General features: G+C 44.3%; 2 protein-coding genes and 1 non-coding gene across 5 annotated transcripts in view; 1 reads left to right on the top strand and 2 right to left on the bottom strand.

The window, feature by feature from the left end:
* ATP7A (ATPase copper transporting alpha) overlaps positions 1 to 18801 on the bottom strand; it is a 29896-nt gene extending 11095 nt beyond the window's left edge. Inside the window, exons 1-14 of one of the 3 annotated variants that reach the window (XM_059859699.1) lie at positions 18665 to 18801; positions 12510 to 12653; positions 9598 to 10087; positions 8120 to 8851; positions 7194 to 7400; positions 6114 to 6277; positions 5346 to 5507; positions 4630 to 4706; positions 4219 to 4444; positions 3025 to 3258; positions 2679 to 2770; positions 2153 to 2280; positions 1841 to 1995; positions 1431 to 1565 (exon numbers count right to left, since the gene is read on the bottom strand). In XM_059859699.1, the coding sequence (XP_059715682.1) occupies positions 1431 to 1565; positions 1841 to 1995; positions 2153 to 2280; positions 2679 to 2770; positions 3025 to 3258; positions 4219 to 4444; positions 4630 to 4706; positions 5346 to 5507; positions 6114 to 6277; positions 7194 to 7400; positions 8120 to 8851; positions 9598 to 10087; positions 12510 to 12617 (2910 nt within the window). In that variant the 5' untranslated portion in view covers positions 12618 to 12653; positions 18665 to 18801. Of the gene's footprint in view, positions 1 to 1430; positions 1566 to 1840; positions 1996 to 2152; positions 2281 to 2678; positions 2771 to 3024; positions 3259 to 4218; positions 4445 to 4629; positions 4707 to 5345; positions 5508 to 6113; positions 6278 to 7193; positions 7401 to 8119; positions 8852 to 9597; positions 10088 to 12509; positions 12672 to 18455; positions 18610 to 18664 lie in introns of those variants that run through there. The other 2 variants (XM_059859701.1, XM_059859700.1) reach the window with 2 other exon arrangements.
* Positions 18802 to 19470: 669 nt separating this feature from the next.
* Positions 19471 to 21756, bottom strand: LOC132334024 (cytochrome c oxidase subunit 7B, mitochondrial). The gene is made up of 3 exons (XM_059859702.1): positions 21599 to 21756; positions 20214 to 20338; positions 19471 to 19669 (listed from the first exon to the last, which is right to left on the bottom strand). The coding sequence occupies exons 1-3, from the start codon at positions 21633 to 21635 to the stop codon at positions 19595 to 19597; spliced, it is 237 nt and encodes a 78-aa protein (XP_059715685.1). The 5' UTR covers positions 21636 to 21756; the 3' UTR covers positions 19471 to 19594.
* A 152-nt stretch (positions 21757 to 21908) lies between these two features.
* Positions 21909 to 22025, top strand: TRNAL-CAA (transfer RNA leucine (anticodon CAA)). The gene is made up of 2 exons: positions 21909 to 21946; positions 21980 to 22025. It is a non-coding gene; the product is annotated as a tRNA-Leu (tRNA).
* Positions 22026 to 23004: the final 979 nt, after the last annotated feature.

Here is a 23004-nt window from a genome sequence, read left to right as displayed (position 1 = left end):
TGATATTTTATGAAACATCCCTTTGCCAGGATTTTTCTCCTGAGAAGCCTCAGAAACAAAATGTAAACAATAATGATCTGATTGCCTGGAATGTGGTCTGGAGGTTGCTCACCAACAGGTGCAGCTTGGATTGGTTCCATGTGGTTTGTTTTAACTTAATGACCAATCCCAGTCCAGCTGTGTCAGACTCTCTGGTCAGTCACAAGATTTTATTATTCATTCCTTTCTACCCTTCTGATGTATCCTCTCTCTTTCTTTAGTATAGTTTTAGAATATAATTTTCTTTTAATATAATATAATATCAAAAAATAATAAATCAGCCTTCTGAGAACTTGGGAGTCAAATTCTCATCTGTCACCTCGTCCTAGGGACCCTCACAACACTGCAACATCCTGCATCTACCCACTGATAGCTGCATCTACCCACTGGAGCTGGGGGTGCTCAGCCTGGAGAAAAGGAGACTCAGGGGTGCCCCCATCACTCTGCACAGCTCCTGAAAGGTGCCTGTGCTCAGCTGGGGCTGGGCTCTTCCTCCAGGGACTGACAGACCCAGAGCTCACAGCCTCGAGCTGTGCCAAGGGAAATACAGGTTGGATAGCAGGGAAAGCTTTTTACAGAAAGGTGATAAAGTTCAGGAATGGCTGCCCGGGGAGGTGGTGGAGTCCCCATCCCTGGGTGTGTTTAACAAAGCCTGGATGTGGCACTGGGGACCAGGGTTTAGTTGAGGTGTTGGGGCTGGGTTGGACTCGATGATCTTGAAGGTCTCTTCCAACCTGGTCATTCTGTGATTCTGTGAATTACCCTCAACTGTTTTATTTATAGGACATTCCCCTAAACAAGACACCACATGCTACAACTCTTTAATGATGCACTCTAATAAAAGATACTGTATCAAAGATACATACAGTAAGGAGGAAAAAAGGGGGGAAAAAGGCAGCTATGAAGATGGCTTTCCTGGAAATGGAGAATTTCTAAGTTTTGAAACGAGAAACCCTGTGACCTAAGCAATGCTTAAGTCCAAGCTGGGATCCTGACCCTCCTCTGGAATTTGTAACCAAGATGAATTCCACTAATTGCCAAGATGAATTTACACAGAGCTACATACATAATTGGAGCTTGTGACAGGAGGGACTTCTTTTTCCCACACAGGAGGGATGATGGTGGGAAATTTTTGATGTTTAATATTTCTTTTAATTAACTTTTTTAAAAATCCCAGCTTACAAGAGTTGATTAATTACTGTGGATTCTCTTTAAATACAACTGCAGGAATGATATAATATAAAGAAATACGTAATATAAAAAATGTAATAAGAGCAGTAATGGTCAGAACTGCCTGCAAGGGTAATCCAGAAAGGGAACCACTGCAGTCTAACAGAACTGTAAGGCTGTTCACAAAATATTTCAGAAGGTGTTTAAAGAAATGTACTTACCAGAAAGTATTTTTCCACTATTTCAAAATCCACAAACCCAATTATAATCCAGGCAAAAAGGGTAACCACAGAGACAGCCACAATAAAAGGAACGAAGTAGCCACTAAGTTTGTCTGCAAATTGCTGGATGGGAGCCTGGGAAGGAGAAACACCACTCAGCACCATCATGTTTGTGTCTGAAGGCACAGAAGAGAAGAATCACAGCTACTGCCTGCAGCACACTTGGCTTGCCACACTTGGTAATTACAGATTTACTTAATAAGAGGATGAGACTGGGCTCAGCAGACAGGATGAGAGTCCTTATTCAGCAGTTCAAATGCAAGCAGTCTCAGCCACCCCTGCAGTAATGTGGTGTGCTGGTGCCTGCATGAGACAGCAAACCTCAAGAGTTGAAGTGGGTGATACTCTACCTTAGAGGTCTGGGCCTCCTCCACGAGTTTGACAATCTGGGACAGGGTGGTGTCAGCTCCCACGTGGGTGGCTGAGATGAGAAGGGACCCGTTCTGATTGATGGAGCCTGCAATAACTGTGTTGCCAGGCTTCTTGGTCACAGGCATGGCTTCACCTGAGGAAAGGGCAGCAACAGACACAGCACTGCTGAAAAAGGCACCTCTGGAACAGCTGCCAGCTGCTAACGTGGGGGAGAACATCAGCTTCAACCTCCCCTCTGGAGATTAGTTTAAAGGAAAAGAGTTTTCCACTTGGAAAAAGCAAATGCTGACCTGTGATGAGAGACTCATCCACCATGGAGTGTCCTTCAATGACACGGCCATCCACTGGGAATTTGCCTCCTGGGACCACTTTGACAATGTCCCCTCGCTGAACCAGCTCCACGTCCACTTGCTCCTCACTGGAATGGTGCAAAGGTTTTGTGAGGGACTAGAACTGGAGTGACCCAAGCAAAGGAGCTGGCACTACACACAAAGCACAGCCCCACTGGCTGGCATTAGTGCATACAAAAATGATCACAAGAAAGTCATAGTGCTCTTTGAAATGGCCTATTTTATCATAATTTTATTTACTTTCCAGTTAAGAAAATCCACTAACTGTCTTATCACAGAAAAAAAAAAAAATCAGCAATAAACCAAAGCAGAGCAGTGTTAATTCTGCATTTTAATATTTTCATCTGCCAGCAAATCTGAAGTTATTTGCTTCATAGTTCTATAGAATAGTAAAATTTTTCTGTGAATTAAACATATTAACAACAAAAAAGGAACAACAGAAAAAGCAAATGATAAAGCAAGATACCTTAAAAGAACGTTATCAGGGCCCAAGGTAACAATAGTAGCTTCAGTAGCTTGTAATGAAATTAGTCTTGCCAGTGCTTCTGAGGTTTTACCCTAGAATAATAATTTTCATATTTTTCTGACTATACTACTGAAAAAAAAGCTGGGTAAATGACAACTGTGAACGTTGCAATTTACCCTTCTGAGAAAACATTTTCTGCAAACAGTCTGATATCCAAACTTTTATTAGTTCAGTTATTAAAGATGGTTTTACAACACAGAAAGTTAAAGAACCCAGCCAAGCTTGTGCATGGGCTGGTTTTAGAAGGTTCTGAGGTGGTTCCCAGCCCTGGCTCCTGCTTGCTCACCTTTGCCACGTGCTCCAGCCAGCGGCCCAGCGAGATGAACACGAACAGCATCGGCGGCGTGTCGAAGAAGGTCACAGGGTTCACTTTGGCCCTCTCAGCCATTGCCACCAGGAGGATGATGAAGGAGTAGAGGAAGGCAATGGATGTTGCCAGCACCACGAGCACATCCATGTTGGCTGTGTTGTGCCTCAGTGCTCGGGAGGCCTGGATGTAGAAGTGCCACCCCCCGAACACCTGCAAGGGCATTTCACACGGCTCTAGCACACGGCAGCAGAAGCTTTCCCAGTTGATTGGTGCCATTTTCCCCTTTTCCTGAACAAAATCCCAGCTCTAGCCAGGGCTATGGCCTTCCCACAGCACTCTCAGGAATTCCCAGTGCCCTCCCAGTGGGATTCAGGTGCCTCAGGTGCACAGCTGCTGGACTTCTGCATGCTGAGAATTTTAAACTTTCTATGCTGAAGGGCACAGACACACAGGAATATTCTATATTTGACCTGAGGCCGTGGAGAAGGCTTCCAAAATTGATTGACAGCACTGGGATTGTGGGTGTGGAGTTTGATTAGAAGTGTGCAATATCACAGGGTGGAAAATTTAGAGTTTAAGGTTTTAGAATATAGCAATATATACGGGACAAGATGGAGGTTTTAGGGCAGTGGCTGGTCCTTCTTCTCCACCTTCTTCTCCCTGGGTTTGGGTGGTATTTTGTAATTGGACAGAAAAGTCCACATTGCAGACTTCAGGTGATTAGTTATTGGGTTAAAAGTGAAAGTAATTTTAGGTGTCATTTCTTAATTGGATAGTTTAGCCTTAAAAGACCTTGTAACAAAAGATTGTTAGCCATGTTGTGCCTTGTTAGTGACGAACTGCAGAACTCACTGCTGTGAGAGTGTAACACAGACAAGAAATGACAAACACCTGAGTCTGAACACAAAATACCATCTCGAGTGCCTTCAATCCCAGCCTTGATAGGGGTAGAAAAAGAAGCCAGGAAGCAGCACACAGCAGCTCTCCTCAGCCTGCCCTGCCCTGGAGTCCCCAGCACCCATTATTTTGGCAACAGCAGAACCATGTAAGAACCTCAAAAACATTTTGCATCAGCAGAATTGCATTCACTTTTCAAATTTAATTTCTTCATCACCTTCCAATTTAGGCATTTAAGCCCAACAAAGCAGGAGCTGGCATAACCCCACTCACCTGTACAGGGACACAGAGTAAAAATGACAGGAAATTCATGACAGACAATCCTGGTAGGAGCTGGTACTCCAGGACCATGGAGGAGTGGAGGGCCTCCATCTCCTCACTGCTCATGTTGTGATGTGCGTGAGCATGCGAGAGCTGGCTGTCCATCACCATCATGTAAATCATCAGCCCCATCACAGGGATACAGAAAACCAGGCTCACCACAAAAGACCTTTTCCACCTCAGATTAAAAAAAAAAAAAAAAAAAAAAAAAGGAAAAAACCACTTGTATTGCAGTCAAGTGCTGGAGAATATTTTAAGTAGCAAGTCTGCACAGTCACAGAAAAAAAAAAATAAATTGATGGTTGAGCAACAAAGAAGAATCAAAGATGTTTATGGAATCTTAGTATGTTCAGGAGTACTTACTGCCTGATTTCCTGTTTGTGATCCAGATGACTGGCAGATCTATCCTTTTTGACTAAGGAAGTAGTAAAACCTAAATCCTAAGGGAAAAAAAGCACAATAATAAAAAAGACAACAGTCAGTTCTAAAATGCACTTTGTGCTCACTTATTGCCAAATTACCGATGGTGCCAGTCTTACCTTTGGTTAACTGTATTAATATTTCTGGTATAAAGTGTTTTTATTGTTTAGTTCCTGTTGTCTGTTACTATTGTTTAGTTACTTTTCAAGAAGAGAAAGGCATTCTGATGTAGAAATTACCCCTTCTGGAACAAAATACTGTTCTAAAATGTGGCTCTCCAAAATGGTTGTTCCTAAAGCACAGAAACTGAGAAACTGAAGGAGAAGGCTGAGAAACTTATTTCACCTCTCACCTGCAATAGTACTTTATTTTTAAGTAGATGTTCTTGATTTTTCTACAACACTATAGCTGATATCTCCAAGTCTACCATGACCTGGCTTTCACAGCATTTCTTTTTAAAAACTTCAGCAAAGCTGTAACAGAGCATTTTTAAGGGAGAACACACAAATTAGCTGCAGAAACCTGCACCAAGAAGAAAGAAGATGGAAGGAGAGAGATCTGTTTTTTTCTTCAACAGCCTTTCCTTCTATTTCTGGGGTGTGTAACACTTCCAAGGACACTGGATATTTTAGGAGACTTGGTGTCTAGATGAAACTCACCTTTATCACTTGTATGACATCTCGAGGACCAATGGCCTCAGGGTCATATTTGATGTGGGCTTTGTTGGTGGCAAGAGCCACGGAGCAGTACAAGACACCATTGGTCTTCATGAGGGTGGATTCTATCTTGTGCACACAGGAGGCACAGGTCATCCCTCTCACCTGGAAAATAAAGGTTCCTTCCTGTTGGTAAAGCACAGGTTACCTGGCAAATGCACCTTAGCAAATAGGAAAAGTCATTGTGACTATGCTGCATTATTTATTGCTTTGATCTGGGGTGTGAGCACTGTAGAATCACAAAATAGTTTGGGCTAGAAAGGTCCTTAAAGACCATCCAGCTCCAAGCCCTGCCATGGGCAGGGATGCCTCCCACAAGATCATGTTGCTCAGAGCCCCCTCCAACCCTTCCAGAGGAAGCACAGCACGGGGACAAGGTTATTAAGCTCTGCTGGATGTTCAACCTCAGAGCTGGGGGACACTGAGCTACACTCAGCTTTGAAAAATAAATAAATTAAAAAAAGGTAAATTCTAGCAACAGGAACAGCAAACAGAAAAAGACAGGAATATTTCTCTGCATTTCAGTGTAGCAGTAAGCCAGAAGAGTTTGCAGGACAGACAAAATCTGTGATACAATACCATTATATTTAATTTTTTATAAATTAACCTCTCTTACACTATTAAACTCTAGGCAGTGGGCACTAACACAGGCACATCCAACAGATAGAAGCAATAACAGCTGAAGGTGTTGGGGTTTACTGATCAGCTTACAACAAGCTCCAGGATGCCATCTCCTTCCCCACAGTTTTCCAGCACGGTGGCTCCGAAGCCCAGCTCCCGGATGAGCTCTGCAATGGCTGCAGGGTGAATCACAGCAGGGTTGTACCTCACTTCTGCCTTCCCTGCCATCAGGGCAACAAGGATCGAGTGGATTCCTAGGAAACAAAGTGTGTGAGGGGCAGATCAGGCTTAGGAAACATCCTGCAGTTATTGTAACGTGAGGGCACGACACAATTTATTGAAATTGGGAAAGTTCCTTGTTGTACATAAAGAGAATCATCCTCATGTTTGGAAGCTACACCAGCACCTCAGTGCAGGTGTGACAGATAAAGCATCACTCCACATGAGCAGCATGCCTTTAACAGTCTAAATACAAACATACTGTCCATGCTATATGAAAAAAATATCTATTTTTCCTTAAAAGAAGTTCTTCTAAACCACAGTGCTGCATATTTCTCTGATCTGCATTTACCATTTCTGGCAGCCTTTTTTAAGGAGAACCTGTATGAGAAAGGGCAGATCTAACAGTGCAATCCTACTGGGCACTGAGAGGATTTAGTCATCCATTTTCTAGGATGAAAAACATTAAAATCCAGGCTGACTTGAAACCCATCCATCTTCATTATGATAATTAAACACAGTCTGCATTAATGACTCTGTTACATCACAGTCATGCAGCCATTTGTTCCTGCAAATATAATCACAGACTCCAGTGCCCTGACTTGCAGAGCTAAAATTAACCTGTGTCCCTTTAATCCACTCACACTGTCCCTTCTCACAGCTCCCTAAAGCTCACATCTGCTTCTGCCTTTCAGCTGCACACCTGCAGCAGTAAAGAGCTGTTCTACCTTCAAAAGGATCCCCTATTTGATCCAAATATTCTCTGGAGCTGCTGCTTTTGCAACAGCACGTCCATAAGCAGCAAGGAGGTCCCTGCTCCCACCCTGCGGGCCAGAGGTGAGGAGGAATACCTGTCCTGACAACCCACCCCTTAAAAACACTGCAAAAGCCAGAAGGGTTCTCCAAACAAGTGCTTGGAATTGTAACAGACCATGCTGACAGACATCTCACCATCCTCCCTTCTCAGATTCCTCTCGATGTTGGCCACGCACGAGGCACACGTCATTCCTGTCACCTGCACGTAGCACTTGGAGATGGCCTTGCTCTCCTGCCTGCCAAGGCGGGCTGGGGGCACTTTGGAGGGTGGCTCAGGCTTGTGAGAGTCCAGCTGTGCTTCAGGGCAGGGCTGAGCTTTGGCCACAGGGAGCTCTGCCTCTGCTGCAAAGGAGACACAGTTTGTGACAGTGTGAGCAGCCAGTGCAGGGAGGGATGATGCTGTGACACACTGCTGATCTCTGGGACTGAAAATGGACAATGTGATGTGCACACCTTGTCAGCCTGACCCACCCACCCCTCTGTAGTTCAGAGTAAGCAAAGGAAAACAAGACAAAGGTGGGCCACTGATTAACTTAGTGGCTTGTTACTATTTACCTTTTGCCTTTCCTCAATGTCTTTGTTCTGTTGCACATCCTCTCCTGTAGCTGGAAGCAAAACCCTTGTGTTGCAACCTTAGTTTCACACACAGTTTCATTGACTTTACCTGGAGCACAAAGCTGAACTTGTAAGCAAGTGCATGTTCCATAAACAAAACCAATGTTTTTAACCTTAGAGAGGGGCTCTGGAACTACAGGCTCCTTACAGCAGTTCAGGGAATGCTGTTTGAGCAGGTGAAAAGGATTAAATGTGAGCACCCAACAACTTCTGCAGCTATTGACATAAATATAGCATTTATCTGACATATTTATACTGCCAGACACCTCAATCATTTGAATCAATCTGATGTATTAAAGGATGTGCACATTATCTTTAATGATTTCATCTGCAGTGAAGATATCAAGCTTCCCTTGGCAAGCACAAAGTTTATGTCAACTGCTTAATTTCATCTTGGGTGGTACCAAATTGTAAATGGTAAATTTACAAGTTTCACATGTCATTACCTGGAAAAGATGCATCAAATCCCATATCCTCTATTGAGGACCTCAAGTCTTCTGGGCTTGTTTGCAGGGGGTCATATTCTATAGTTCCAGTTCCATTTGGGAGAGAGACATGAACAGATTTCACACCTGCCTTCTGGGACAGCACTCCCTCGATGGACTGCACACAGGAGCTGCAAGTCATGCCCTCAATATTGATCACAACAACTTGAGTGAGGGGCTGGCTGGGATCCTTGGAAGCAGGGCGAGATTTTAGTGGAGAGGCCAGCGTGGGGAAAAGTGCCAGGTTCTCATGCTCCTCAGGAAGGCTGACTCTGAACCTCTCAGGAGACACATTCTCCACAGCTTTCCTCAGCTTCTCTATGCTAATCAAGCTCGGGTTGTAGTTTATAGCAGCAGATTTGTTCTCTAAAGAAACCACAACGCTCGTCACCGCCGGCAGCGCCGACACGGTGCTCTGGATGTTGAGGACACAGGAATTGCAGTGCATCCCCTCAACTCTGAACACAACTGTCTTGGTGCCAGTCCCACTGGAGTTTTCTCTCTGTGATGCCTCAGAGCTTCTGGGTTGAGCATTCCTCAGCCTCTCCAGGTCAATCCCACTGAGCTTCAGGGGTCTAGGCTGCTTTTTGAAGGCTGCTGTGAAACCCGCTGCTTCAATTTGCTGTTTTATTTCTTCTGCTGTGATTAGAGGAGGCTGGTAGACAACAACAGCTTCCTTATTGTCCAGGGACACTGGAAATTAATCAATAAAATAAGTGTGTCACTGCCCTAAGCATAATAACCACATCCCAGGATCTTGTCAAAGCTTTCCAGCAACACTTTAAATAGTCAGAAATGTAACTGCAACAGAAAGGACATTTTGTTGATTTCATTGGTCAAACACTTAGTTCTTTAACCAGTTTTTGTCTAGCACTACAACAATTTTCAACTCCTGCTCAAATTTTTCCTCTTTCCCCAGGATTTTCACAAATGGCATCACTACTTCTTGCTGAATTTATCCTTGTTTTGGGGTCTATGGCAATACACTTATCCCAAAGCTAACTATATCAGTAAGCTGGTCTTGCCTTTTAGATTTTTAATTGAACAGAAAATATGAACTATTATTAATTACAATTTTAAAAAGGCATCTGTTATTAGAGATTTCTATAACTGGTAATAAAATTATGGAACACAACTACTCCAGACTGCCTACCAAATGCAAATCAACCACTGAACATCCATGTAACAGCCAGATCCTTCCCACAATGTGGGCTCCTTTCTTCATTTCTAGTCCACATTAAAACCATAATTAAATACCAGTCCCAAAAGAGTCACTGTCACACTCAGCTACCTCATCTAAAACCTGCAACGCCATCAGAGGGCAAACAGCACAGCCAACCTCAATTTCCATAAAAACTCACTAAAGCTGTACCTCTAGTCTGTTGAATTCCTTGCAATTTGCCAGCTTCAATTTCCATAAAAACACAGTGAGGTTTTACCTCTAATCCTCTGAACTCCCTGCAGTTTGCCAAGCTTGCCCTCGATGGTGCTGGTGCAGGAGTGACAGGTCATGCCATCGACCTTCAGGCGCAGCACAGCGCTGCTGGCCTGGGGCCAGCTGGAATCTTCCCACATTCCAGGTGTTACCTCTGGCACAGAGATGCTCAGATCTGCCCCTGGGACCATCTGGGTGATGTGCCTGCCATTGGTGATGGAAGGGATGAAAGTCACCACTGCAGTTCTTTGATCAGAGGACACTTTCACATCCACGATCCCTTTGTGGCTCAGCAGCATGGCACAGATCTGCCTGGGTGTTAGGGCTGACTGGGCAGGCAGGGTGAGGAAAATTGTGTCAGGTAGAACAGGTTGTGGGCTTGAATCAGCCAGGGTTGCATCAAATCCCATGTCACAGATGGCTTCCTGCAGAGTCACTGGGGTTTGCAGCTTGGAGTCGTAGATGACGACGGCGTTCTTGTCCTCCAGAGAGACCTGGAGGGGATAAACAAAGCAAGTGAGCAAACTGCACCAGAGCTGGGAGAGACACTGCAGCACACTGCAAACTGCTCTGACTTGCAAAGATTAGCAACACTCCTCCAGCACAACTTTCACTGCCCACCTTAAAGAGCAAAGGCACACTGAGTGACTCCTGTTCTCCTGTGCACCAACAGGGCTGGAGAGAGCAGATCCCAGCCCCACTCCCAGCCCCAGCATCCAGACTCTGTCTGGCCACTTCTACTTGCAACACCCAGACAGCACCAACCACCTAATGAAACTTCCAGAGCCAAACTCACTTCAATTAGGATGATTAACCCAACTTAACCCCTGGAGCAAAACAGCCCACAGAAGAAATTCGAATCAGTTAGCAGTAATTCTAATGCAGTTAGGAGTAACTGCCCCCAGGCCACAAGGATGGCAGAAAACACTCGCTGAAAAAACCCACAGCTTTAAGCAGCAGTAAAAGGAGCCCTGCTTTTCCAGGCAATGGAGGCACAGGCTGGTAACTTGCTGTGACCAAAAACTTGCATTAGACTTCACCAAAACTCACTTTAGACACCTGGTATGTGACAAACATTAAAGATGTTTTTCCTCTCTCTGTACATTTTGGTGATCCAGAGACATCCTCATTGGTAATAACCTTTCCCATCTGCCTCAATTTAATTTGCTCCCAACGGATGATATATCAAACACAATAACTGCAGTTTCTAAAAGGAAAAAGCAATGCCTGCCAGAGGCCCAACACATTACCAATTCAATTCTACCTTTCCTCTGGGCAAAGGTACAACCCAAAGACCACAGCCATGATTAAATTATATCCGTGAAATCATTTTAAGAACCACCTTTCCTCGTTTCTGTCCCAATTCTGCCTCAGCAGAATTAGCAACATGGACATTTATGGGTTTCATTGCAGAATAACCTAAAAGCAGCTGTTTGTCTGTATTAGTCATCTAACATTCATGCCCCTTGCTGACCTCATTCATAATCACTACACAAATCACTGTTTTACTATTCCCAGAGAATTTCCTGAATCTGCCTAGACTGAAGCTCTGATGCTGTAAGAAGGATAATTACTAAATATGACTTAAAAGTTTAAGAGTCCTGCTCTGCTCAGACTAAGGTTTTGCAATGTATCTTTTGAAATAGCATTCAGCTTTGGGATAAGGTATTTATCTAAAAACCTAAACACAAAAGCTTTAATACAGTCCTTTTAAAAACCTACTTCATTCTTTATGTAAAGGACACTGGGGCTGCATATAGACTTTATACATTTGTATAAATCTCCCCATCCTACCCAAAGCCACCTGTGCATTCTCAGAAATCACCTGACAAAGTGCTAGGCTGACAAAATGACACCTTTTGCTAGAATAAGGAGAAAGAGAAGATTCTGAAATCAGATTTTTGGGGGTATTATTTTACAGGCTGCTTTTAGCCTTTACCTGGGTTCATGCTTGCAGACACCCAGTGATTGATCTGGCCATGCACAGGGGGCTGTTCAGACCTGTCACAGCACAAACTCACATCAAAGCTCCTTTACAGCTGAAGGAAGATGAAAAATTATCTGTCTTGTAAATTTTGCTGCTTTTCACCAAAATTTCTGTACACAAACACCTATTTCAGGCCACAGGGAACTGGTCTGAGCTGTGTAGCACCTGCTCTGCAGGGGAAGTGCACTGCAATGGGTCCTGCAAAACCAGCTCCAGACAATGATCACACACACCCCAAACTAAAATTGTACCCAGTTCTGGGAAGTGTCCACCTAAGATATCCCATAAAACAGATGTTAACTGTTGATTAGACCAGGAAGATATTATTTTCTTTGGAGTAAAGTCAACAACTACAGAATGTAGGAGGATGCTTTCAGAACACAGACATTAAATAAATAAACTTCTCAATTTTCCGTGGTTACAACTGTTCTAACACAGGCTGAGGTTACAAAATTCATAGAAGTCTACCAGCTTTTCAATTACTTCCATTATTAAAACTACTATAAAATTATGTATTCTGCAAGGATGATCAGCTCACCCTAGAATATTCTATAGTCCAATATTTAGCCCATGACAGAAGAAAGCAACATCTCCTCTGAGCTAAGAAAAAAGTTAAAACTAAGTTAGGCAAAGAAAGCCTGGATTAGGACAAACCCTGTTCTGGCCTTTTTTTCCCCCCACTGCCTCCCAATACCAAGTTAATTGTAAAGCAGAAAATAATAAGAGCAACAATGACTTAATTCCCTCTGCAGTGAAGCCAGCACCTGTTTTTCTCTTATTTCCCAGAAATACACCAGTGCACCTCCAACAACAGCCCGCCATGAAACATACAGAATCAACTCTCCCTATGTTATTTTCCTCTCTCAGAGCACAATTTCTCATGGCTTCTCATCCAAACCTTTGCTAGGAGCAGTGCTAGGGTCACTCACTTGAACGTTGTGGATGCCATTCATCTTCCCAAGGTGCTGCTCAATGCTCTGGGCACAGGAGCTGCAGGTCATCCCCTCCACGCCAATGGCCACCGACTTCACCTCCATGCTGAACTTCTACTCAGCTCTGCTCATTGCTGGAGGCTAAAACCAGGCAGGACATTAGTTCCTAAAGAATTTCACAGAGATGGAAATAATACAGCTGGAGTGGAAGGAGTCCCCGTGGCAGGGGTTGGAGCGAGAGGAGCTCCCAGGTCCCTTCCAATCCAAACCATTCTGGGATTCTAGGGGTTAACAGAGGACCTCCTTCACCTCAGATGTCAAAACCTGAGCAGGTATCAACAGAATGGAAAACTCCATGTATTTATTCCCATGAATTCTCAAAACAGGCAAGAGTTCAGACAGCTATTATTCAATTTGGGATACACAAGAGATCATTTAATTGCATGCAACAAGCTGTGGTTCACTGGTGTGAGATATTAAATTACAGGGGGGAGAGAGAGGGACAGCAGCTCTTGGAATACTGAAACAAGAGGATGGCACATCAGCTGGTAACTCTGCTTTTCCCCATCTCTCTCTCATATATTGCCCTCTGTTTGCAAAAACAAGTGATGCTGAAGTTAGCCCAGGCAGCAAATCAAGCTTTTTACCACACCTCATTCAGAAAGGTCTCATTTCTACTCCTCTGAAGAGTTTAATTACTATTTTTGCTCATAAAAACAAGCCCAGAAAAAAAAAATTACTGAACCTAAATGAAATTTGTAGAAATAAAAGCTAATGGAAAGGACTTCTTTTGCTCAATGCACAAACTGTTAAGTGAGTGCGGGGGAAAGAGGGGACAAGAAGAAAATCTCCAGATTTTTTGTTAATATGTTGAAAAAAGTAATGGAAGGTTTTATTGACAGAGAGGCCAGTGACCAGGGAAATGATCACAGGTAATGTTTGGCAGCAATGGAAGCAGTAAAATCTGATGAGTAACTGAGGAGCTGAAGTGAAGCACTAGCTTAACTTGTTTTCTTACCCTGAGGACTTATCTTGGAAAACTCAATTACACTGATGTTTAGTAAAATAAATTTTTCCTGCTCCATGCTGACATTTCCAGGCTGTTCCCTGTTACAGAAGGCCTGAAGGGTTCTGCTTTCACTTTGAGACGTGACACAAACCATGTAAGAACACAAGGAAGTTTCATCATTGAAACCAGTTTACCTCCCTGATGCACAAAATGAAATGTTGAACTTAATTAACAAGCACTGAAAGAAGTATAAAACTGGGAATACTGACTTTTCCAGTAGATTAAATACATCTCATCCCTGCCAAGAACAGAAATAAGATAACTCTTCCTGAGAAGTTATTACAGAACTCTCTTGTCCCCTGCTCTTACAAGAGCTGAGTTGCTGGAAACACTCAATGTTAGTGTGTGAATAGCCACACCTTCCAGAAATGCAGAACTGTCACAAGAATTATCAACCAACAAGAAAGTGTAATTTAAGCAAATTTCATACAGCAGCTCCTTTCTCAGGATGATCTGCACACTCAGAGGTACAAAATACTGAAAAACCACTAAGTTACCTAAGGAAACTCTTGCTGTCCTGCCATCCCATTGAAATGTGATCCCCTGTGCCCCCCAGGTGTCCCCAAGGAATGCCCAGTGTGCACCCAGCAAACAAGGACAGCACTGTAACCCCACAGCCAGGGACACACCAACATTCCCACAAGCCTGAAACACAAACCAAGTTGCAAAAAGCACTTGAAATGTGCAGGGAACACTGTGAGCACAACCAGGCATGTGGGACTGGGACCAGGGACTAAAATCAGACAGCCCAGACAGAACAACCAGCCCTCCAGAAAGGTTTGGAGATGTGAATTTAAAAGCATTCCAGGTACAAGACCAACCTGAAACTGCCCTGTTACTGTACTCTGAAAACAAAAGTAAAGTAAGGGCACACTGTGAGCTGATGTCTAAAATAATCAAAGATTAGCAAGATGCTGCCTTGGAGGAGAGCTGGGGTCCAGCTGTGAGCCAGCCAAAACCTGCTGAGCTCCTGCCTGCCCTCCTGGGCTTTGGTTTAAGGGACTCAAGCAGCAGGTACAATAATATCCATTTTTACAAAACCAGGATACAATGTTAAAGGTTCTCTGTCAGACACACAGCAGCCACGCTCACAGTACACTGAATAAACACTGATTACAGCAACCAGCAGCACTGCCACCAAATGCTCACCAACGCATTCAAAACCCAACTGTTTAAATATGTAAAAATAACATTAAACTTCTTTTCACATCTATTGTTATTACAGTTTGTATGGACAAAGTGTTTCCTCCATTTTCTCAGTCTGTTTCCTTGCCCTTCTGCTGTTCATTCATAAACACAGCAGAGAAAACCCTTTCCTGGAAGAGGCTGAAATTAAAACAAAAACCACAACAGCATAAGAAAAGAAAATTTAAAATTTACTTTTCCTTTTTTACCCCTCAAGGCCCTGAAGTACTAGGACTGAGACCAGAATTTCCCTCACCAGAATTTATCTGTTGGACCAAACTGGCTCTTCATTTTGTTCTCTTCCATGAAGAAAGACCCAGATCTCTCTGACATGAGCATCACTCAGAGCTCCCTGCTGGTGGGAAGACAACCAGTGTGGATTTTTATTTGCTTTGTTGCAGGTTGCTAACAGTTTTTATACTAATTTTAAAACCAGGTTGTTCTCTAAAAGATGAGGCATGTCCAAATCTAACGGTCTCTTCAAACAGTCACATTATTATTCACACTGAATTGTTAATGAGCTGTTTCTCAATCTATGCTTTCTGTACAGCCTTGCTGAAATTTCCAAAAGCCAAACTGTCTGCGTTTCCAGTGCTCCTGAAGCTTCAAAATGATCTTGTTCTCAGAATGAAATACAGGGTTATACACAGTAACTCTAAATAGACAAATCCTTTTTTCCTCTTCTTGCAAAATTCCCAGGAGATCCAGTTAAATCTAAATTTAATCTCAGGCTGTATTCTACCTTGTCATAATAATTTCATTTCTGATGCTCTGCCTCCCTTACAAGTGCTTCAAGGCACAAAGAATTTGGCTGAAACTTGAATGAAATATTTTGTTATATTTCTTCCTGAAGTCCATGACTAAGCAGACTGAAAATACCTGTTACACCAACGAATTAGGGCTAGATGCAGACAAAAGGCAGACAAATATTAACAATTTAATCCCAGTTCTCCTCATTTGGGTTAACATTTTCCCAAGAAAATAGAAGTCAAAATATCTGCAGCACTCCATATATTCCACATCAATGGCTTGTGCAAGTTAGCATGGATACATCCTTTTAATTATAATTTATTTTCTTACAGAGAAAAAGACTTGAAGATGAGGTCCTGAAAAGACCTAAGATGCTAAGTTGTGGATTACACAGGTTTTAAAGAAAAAAATAATGCTTTTATTCTTAACCAATTGCTCCATCCATCAAACAGCTTTACCATCAATTAGTAAAGAATTTCAGACACAGGAATGGCAGTTCCCTTTACGAGTTACCAGTATTTAGTTCCATTTTCTTGAAGGAAGTCAGTTAGTACTTCTATGAAGTAAATGAAGCAAGAGAAAGAGGTGATTTCTACTTCCAACAGAAATTTCTCCCTATGGAAAGGAAAATTCAATAGTGATCAAGCACAAGGTGACTGAGACACTCATTCATCTCTCTAAATAGTTTTTGATGTGCTAACACCAGTCACTGTAAGTAAAATATCTGAAGAAATAAGGCTTGATGAGGTCAAAGTTAAGTTATTCATAAACCCACACTATCAAAAAAAATTGAAAAAAAAATGAACAATGCAAAGAGGAAGTTACAAGACCAATAAAAACTCAAGAATCCCATTTAACCCTAAAAAGGCACTTTGGTGCTTCTAATTTCTGAGCATCACAGAGCAGCAGAGCTCTGTGCCCCCCAGACACACTTTGTGCCAGTTCTGGGATTAGCAGGGGTACAGCTAGGGAAAACAGATGCTTCTGGTTACCTGCACAGCTCCAGTTTTCACCAGTTTATAATCACCCTGAATTTACAGCTGCTGAAGTTAAAAGAGGTCACAGCTTGACAAATACCACACAAATGCCAGCAACAGAATCTTGCAGGTTTAATTACAGCCTTTGGATTTTATTAAATTTCTAAATGGCCAAGTGCTACTTGGCTTTTCTATTTATGGCAGCAGAAAGCTAAATTACTTTTTACATTAAATGGAAAGAAGGTGCCTGTCCCTCAGTGTCTGCAGGGACCTGCAGAAAAGAGCAAAGGGCAGCAGAGGGAAAAAGGCTGCATCATCTCACCCTTGGGCTTGAAAAGTGCTACAGCAGATGGGTCCAAAAGGGAAGAAGGAGGTTTATAGGGTTCATGGGCAAACAGAGCCACTGGAAAGGGTGACTGGGTAGGAGATATGTATGATAGGCCCATGGGTAGGTGAGGTTTAATCACTGAGAGAGAAACTGTGCATCTGCAATAAATGTCACAGCTACGTGACACTTGTAATAGGTTGTAATTCATGTTGCTCAAGACTTTAACAAGCCTTGCTTGGTCAGCGGAGCGTGGAAATTGCTCTCAGGGAATTTATTTCTATACCAACTGCATGAGGAAAAAAAAAACCACACATTGCAAACATTCTGCTTTATTTCTAATGAGTTTTACAGTATTTGACACAACTTCTTAGCAAATCCTTTAAATCGTTCTTGGCTTTCCACAACCTCCTGAAGTCAGATTTTTGGAGAACACGAATATTTCCTTGGAAGAATCATAGGAAATATTATGAGTAGAATATAATTTATTACCCCTTGTTATGTAAGCATAGCAAGGTCGATGGGGGCTCCTCAGTCTTGAGCTTAGTCTCAAACTACTCAGCAGAACAAGGTGGAATGCATGATACAGGAAAAATAAGAAGAGTAAGACAGCAAACTACATATAACATTAGCTTTTGCTTCCCTCTTTGCCACCTGGGAAAGAAAAAAGCTTCAGGTCTTTTCTCTACTAAGAAAATACATTATAATTATTAATTTCAAATCAAACTGTGCTTGTGCTCAAACAGGACATTCTTATACACAAACTCCCACACTACCAAACCTTTGCCTATTTACATACACAATTCAACAAGTGTTTAACTACAGAAACTCAACCTTTGCTGACTGCACGGAAGATTTTAAGATTTTAACTTTACACTACTTACATACAATTTTCAGAACATGAACACAGAAAGGCAACAGTTGTGTTGTTCTTGCTCATTTTTGTGAGATGTCACCCCAAAGCATCATCAACGATTTGCCCTTTTCTAGAATTCCCACACTATGCTTTTAATTAGACAAAGGTGCTTGTGCACAGAGCGCTGCCATCACAAGGTGCCATAAGAACAAACACTAAGGAAGGAGTTTCAGAGGGCCAAGCTGAGCAGCTCAGAATTGGAGCAGGAGCTCAGTGACTCAAGCGCTCCGAGACTTTCTCTGCCCGGTGACAGGAGCACAGGAGGCACTTTTCCAAGTGAGTGCAGACTTCCTGCGGGCCAAGGCCCGAGCCGTGGCTGCTCCCGACGCGCACAGCCCGCGGGTCCCGCAGCAGCCCCGGCAGCCGAGCCCGTCCGGCCCCGCTGCTCCCCGGGGCAGCGGCTGAGCGGGAGCCGCCGTGCCGGCCCCGGGGCCGCCTGAACATGGAGATGCCGCCGAGGAGCTCTGGGGGTGAAGCCCCGGGGCACTCCCGGGTTGAGGGCACCCTCACGCACCGGACGGCCCCTCCGAGGGGCTGGGCAGAGCCCGGCCGAGCCGGGCGGATTTTGGGGCCCGGACCCTCCCGTCCCGTCCGGAGCACGCAGCCCAGAACCGCCGCAGCCGCCCGCACCCCCTCCCCGCCGGGGACACGGTGACAACGGCCCGGGGCAGCCCCGGAGCACGGGAGAAACCGGGAGCCCGCAAGGCGGGTCCGCACGCACCTGAGGCCGCGGGAGCGCCCCTGCTCCGCGCCCGCGGAGAGAAGCGGGAACCCCCCGAGGGTCCGCACTGCCGGGAACAGCCCCGGGGATCGGGAGGGCGACAGCCCCGAGGCGGGGCCGCGCTGGTGGAGGGAAACAACCAAGGCGAGGTCGCGGGGCAGGACCGCGCTGCCGGAGGGAGGGGAGCCCCGAGCGGGGCCCGCACTCACCGAGACCACAGGCTCCGAGCGCCGCTCCCAGCCCGGCACCGCCGCGCTCTTCCCCCGCCGCTCCACGTGACCGCCCGCTCGGCCCCGCCCACCGCCACGTGACGCGGGAGGACACGTGACGGTGGCGGGAAAAGGCGGGGCCGCAGTCGCGGTCGCTGCCAACGTATCGCGACAGGAGCTCGCCCGCCGCGCCGCGACCGCAACTTGGGGCGCTTCAAGTCCCCCCCCCAAGCCAAAGCAGCCTGGGATCTCTGATGCCAGCATGAGCCCGTAACAGTTCTTCCCCCACCTCATTTCTCTGGTTACTTCTACTGTAAACAGAAATTAAATGCACAGACAGGGTTGGAACCACCCCAAATCTGAGTCCCTTCCACCCCAAATAATTTTGGGATTCCCCAAGAATTCATTAAGGAAGTCCCATTCATCCTGGGATACTGCCTGCTCCTGTGGAGCCTCTCCAACTCAAAACTGACTTTAATTTCTTCACAACTCTCAGGGGTCTCAGGAGAAGCAGCCTACTGGCAGAAGGATTCAAGCCATTAAAATCCTTTTGTGGGGAAAAAAATGGGATCTCGCCTTTGTCATTACAAGTCAGATGTACAGGGATGTGTGCTCTGCAGTGGGAATGCAGTGAAGTTGGTGCACACACACACCTGGCTAAATGAAAACAAAGTTCTGGACTTGTCCTTTATCCACCAGTGATCTCTACAGCAACAACTGGGACTGTGTAAAATTACTTGAAGTTTTTACACTATTTCTTACACTTCAGCAGAAGCAGAGCACAGAGGAGACCTGGAAGAGCCAGACAGGTTTCTAGTACGTTTATTAGACCAGGAATGCCACTGTCCAAGTGGTAATCAGGGAGCAAATGCCACTACATGACCATTTTCTCAGTGAAAGTTTAGACCAGTTCATTAGAAGCAGAGGCTGTTACTCCCTCCATTCACTGGGAGTGACTCTGCCAACAGGTGAAAAGCCCCACTCAATTTTCAGCGTTGTAAACACCTGTAAAGGGATAAAAATCAAGATTATTAACTCTGAAATCAAATAAATCTTCAGACATAGGGTTATTTTTATTGTTTTCAGCTCAGATTTGTTGTTACTGGAACATGACATCTCATTAACTTTCTAATAAAAGAAGTAGAATATATTTATATTGAAGAGTATTTCAATGTTTCAGTTTTCTGCTTCAAAATATCCAACTGTAGAAGAAAGAATCTGGAATCTAAAACCCCACCACCATATTGGTATTTTCATCCAGTTTTGCTGCAGAAAGCTGTATCTGTAGAGGTTTGAAATCCCAAGTAAAATTGAGAACACTTGTGATTCTGATACATTTTCAAATCAGGCAATACACTGATGCAGAAATTTGAGTAACAACTCAAAATCAGGCTGGCAATTAAAAGAACTTTCCCCTCTATCACATCACTGTTTGCTTATGTAAGAAGCTCCTAAATTCTGACCACTGAATTTATTTCAAACAGGCAAAATGGACACTTTTAAAGTCTGCAACTCGAGTCACAAGGGAGAGGTGACAAAACCAACTTACATAGGTCCAGACAGCAGTGAACACGCCGGCTCCCCCAAGGAGGACCATGGTTCCATATTTATCGTGGAAGGTGGGCTCGTGCTTGCCATGAGCTCCTCTGACGGCAGTGTGCCGGATGCCACGAGCTGAGGAGTGTCAACAAGTACAGAAATCAACTCAAATACATGCTCAAACCATTCCCAGTCCTCATCTCCCACCAACAGACAGGCAAGTGTTAGTGTTAAAAGGCTAAAAATGCTGGAAAAAATATTAATTTGGTTTTAGAACTCTGGAATTACTCGAAAACACAGGATATACACAATTACTTTAATTTTTTTTCAGCTCTCTCAATTTCTCTCTAGAAAGTTATTCCTTAAGTCTAATTCCAGGAAAAAAAATCCCCTAAATTAACTTTTTCATTAATGTGTTTTCTTTAGTATTACTGTTTCTCAATAAAATATTTTGTTTAGTGCTTAGCATTTTTAGATTTCTATATGCAAATATATCTATCCTGGCAGTACGTGTACCTAAGTAATGTCAGGATGAAGCTCACCATCAAATTATGGGGCAATACCTGCCTCATTCCCTCAGGATTTTTTTTTTTAAAGGGAGGGGAGGAAGGAAACTGAAATAACCCGTGGGCATTTGATAAATAATAGAGAAAAAAATAACACAGTGATATCCTCAGGTGATGTACATTGTAAGCATACACTATAAAATGTACACTTATTAAAGAGAAGTGAACAGTGAAAAAGCAAAATAAAAGCTACAAAAGGCAGAATGCCCATTAGTCGTGTACAAAGCATTTGATGAGAGGGTGATGTGTGCATAAAGACATTACAAAATAAACCCTTTCAGTCGCAAATCAATGGTTTGCATTTTTACCCAACCGTGATTAAAGATGGTGATACCCATGTTACTACATCCCTTGCATGCTCTGTAATTCTGCACAAGGCGTTTTTTAAACATAAAAAAAGCTGAGTATCCACCGAGATAGTTATTTTAGGTGCCCGCACCTCGGGATGAGCAGGAGCAGAGAACAGCCCCTGCGGGTCCGTATCGCTGAAGGGCCGACTCTAACCTTGACTTTAAGGGCTGGCTATGGACTGTCCCTTGTCACCGCACAGCTACCAGAACAGAATGTACCTTTACGTACTAGGGAAAGAAAGCACCAAGGAAAGCGTCCTATACCAAAAAGCAACTAGGAGATTAAAAAAAGGCTGAAAGAAATAAAAAAAGCGGGAGGCGAAGGACGCCAGAGCCGCCCGCAGCCCCTGAGGTGCCCTCACGACCGTCCCCGGTACACAACGAGTGGAGGGCTGAGGGACAGCCTGCACAGGGGAGGGCATAAACCGGGGAGACCCCTGAGGAACCCCCCACACCCCGAGAGCCGCCCCTCTGCTTACCGACGAGGCTCTGCGCGGCCCTGGCCACCGGGAACATGATGAGAGCGGAGCACGTACCCTTGACGCCGGTGAAGAACAAAATGGTCGCGGCGGAAGTGGCGGCGCGGCAGGGGCCTGTGGGTAACGCCGGGCTCCTCCTCGCTGCGGTGGAGCTCCGCGACAGCGCCGGGCCGAGCTGGCCGTTCCCTGGCTGCTGTTCGGCACCTCCGGGGTACAGACGAGCTTTCTGTGATGGGCCAGGACATACAGAAAAGAATGTAGGGCAGTGTGACAGTGCTAAGTATGTCCTGGACAAGGCAGCGTACGCAGTGTCAGGATGGCCGAGTGGTCTAAGGCGCCAGACTCAAGGCGTTCCGTGCCTTCCCGTCACGGGGTTGGGTGTTCTGGTCTCCGTATGGAGGCGTGGGTTCGAATCCCACTTCTGACACATTTTTTTTTTTCTCCCCTCTGTGTAGGTCAATTTCAATTTGCGAGTAGAAAAAAATCGCGAAAAAAAAAAAATATCTGGGATTTCAGTGCAAATAGAAATCAGAAATAATTTAAAAATAAAACCTGAAGCCTGAGCAAATCCTTATTCCTCCCTGGGGATACTGCATCAGAGCTTTAACCCAGCACACACCTGCTGAGGCATTCCCCTGTGCATTTGGATTTTAACAATATTTGTAGCACACAACCCAGCAATTTATAGGGTGTATGTATAACACGAAGCCTGTATTTGAGGCAAGAGGGAGAACTTCATTACCCTGAGGGTGGCAGAGCACTGGAACAGCTGCCTAGGCAAGGTGTGGAATCCCTCTCTTTGGAGATACTCAAAACCCATCTGCAAGCATTTGTGTTGTTTCAAAATGTGGATTATGTAAAATTTTCTTAAGAAAGGATGTTCTTTGATGTTTGATCTTTGTGTGCTTTCTAGCCTAATCAACTAGGGAGGAGATTTAATTCATGAAACAACAGGTATCAAACTCTAAGTGATGTCCAGATATTGGGGGAAAAAATTACTTTTTGGTAGAACTGCCTTGTTAAGGTTTAGGGCTTGACATGTTTCAATTATCTCAGGCTTAAGGGGAGGTTAACAAAGTTTGGGAAGGAGGATGTGCCACTGATTGCAGACACAAAGAATGCAGAATTTATGGCCCACAAGGACATTTTGCAGCACTCCCACGACAAGGAAGAGACTAACAAAGCCAACTCAGCAACAGGGCTGAAATCAGTTCCAACTGGGGAAAGGGAATTCCAGCAGGGGCAGATCACGACCACCAACCCACCGACCAAAAAGAAGAGAAGGTCACAACCTGTGCACTAATTAGTATGGGAAGCAAAGAGAACAATTGACCCATAGAAGATAGAATAATAATTAATAAAAGAACTACATTACTTGTACCCAGTGAACACAAATTCCTTTGTTT

The sequence above is a fragment of the Haemorhous mexicanus genome, chromosome 14, assembly GCF_027477595.1.
Source record: "Haemorhous mexicanus isolate bHaeMex1 chromosome 14, bHaeMex1.pri, whole genome shotgun sequence".
Lineage (NCBI taxonomy): Eukaryota > Metazoa > Chordata > Aves > Passeriformes > Fringillidae > Haemorhous > Haemorhous mexicanus.
The sequence above is the reverse complement of the archived record's forward strand: the minus strand, read 5'-3'. Positions and strand labels throughout refer to the sequence as shown.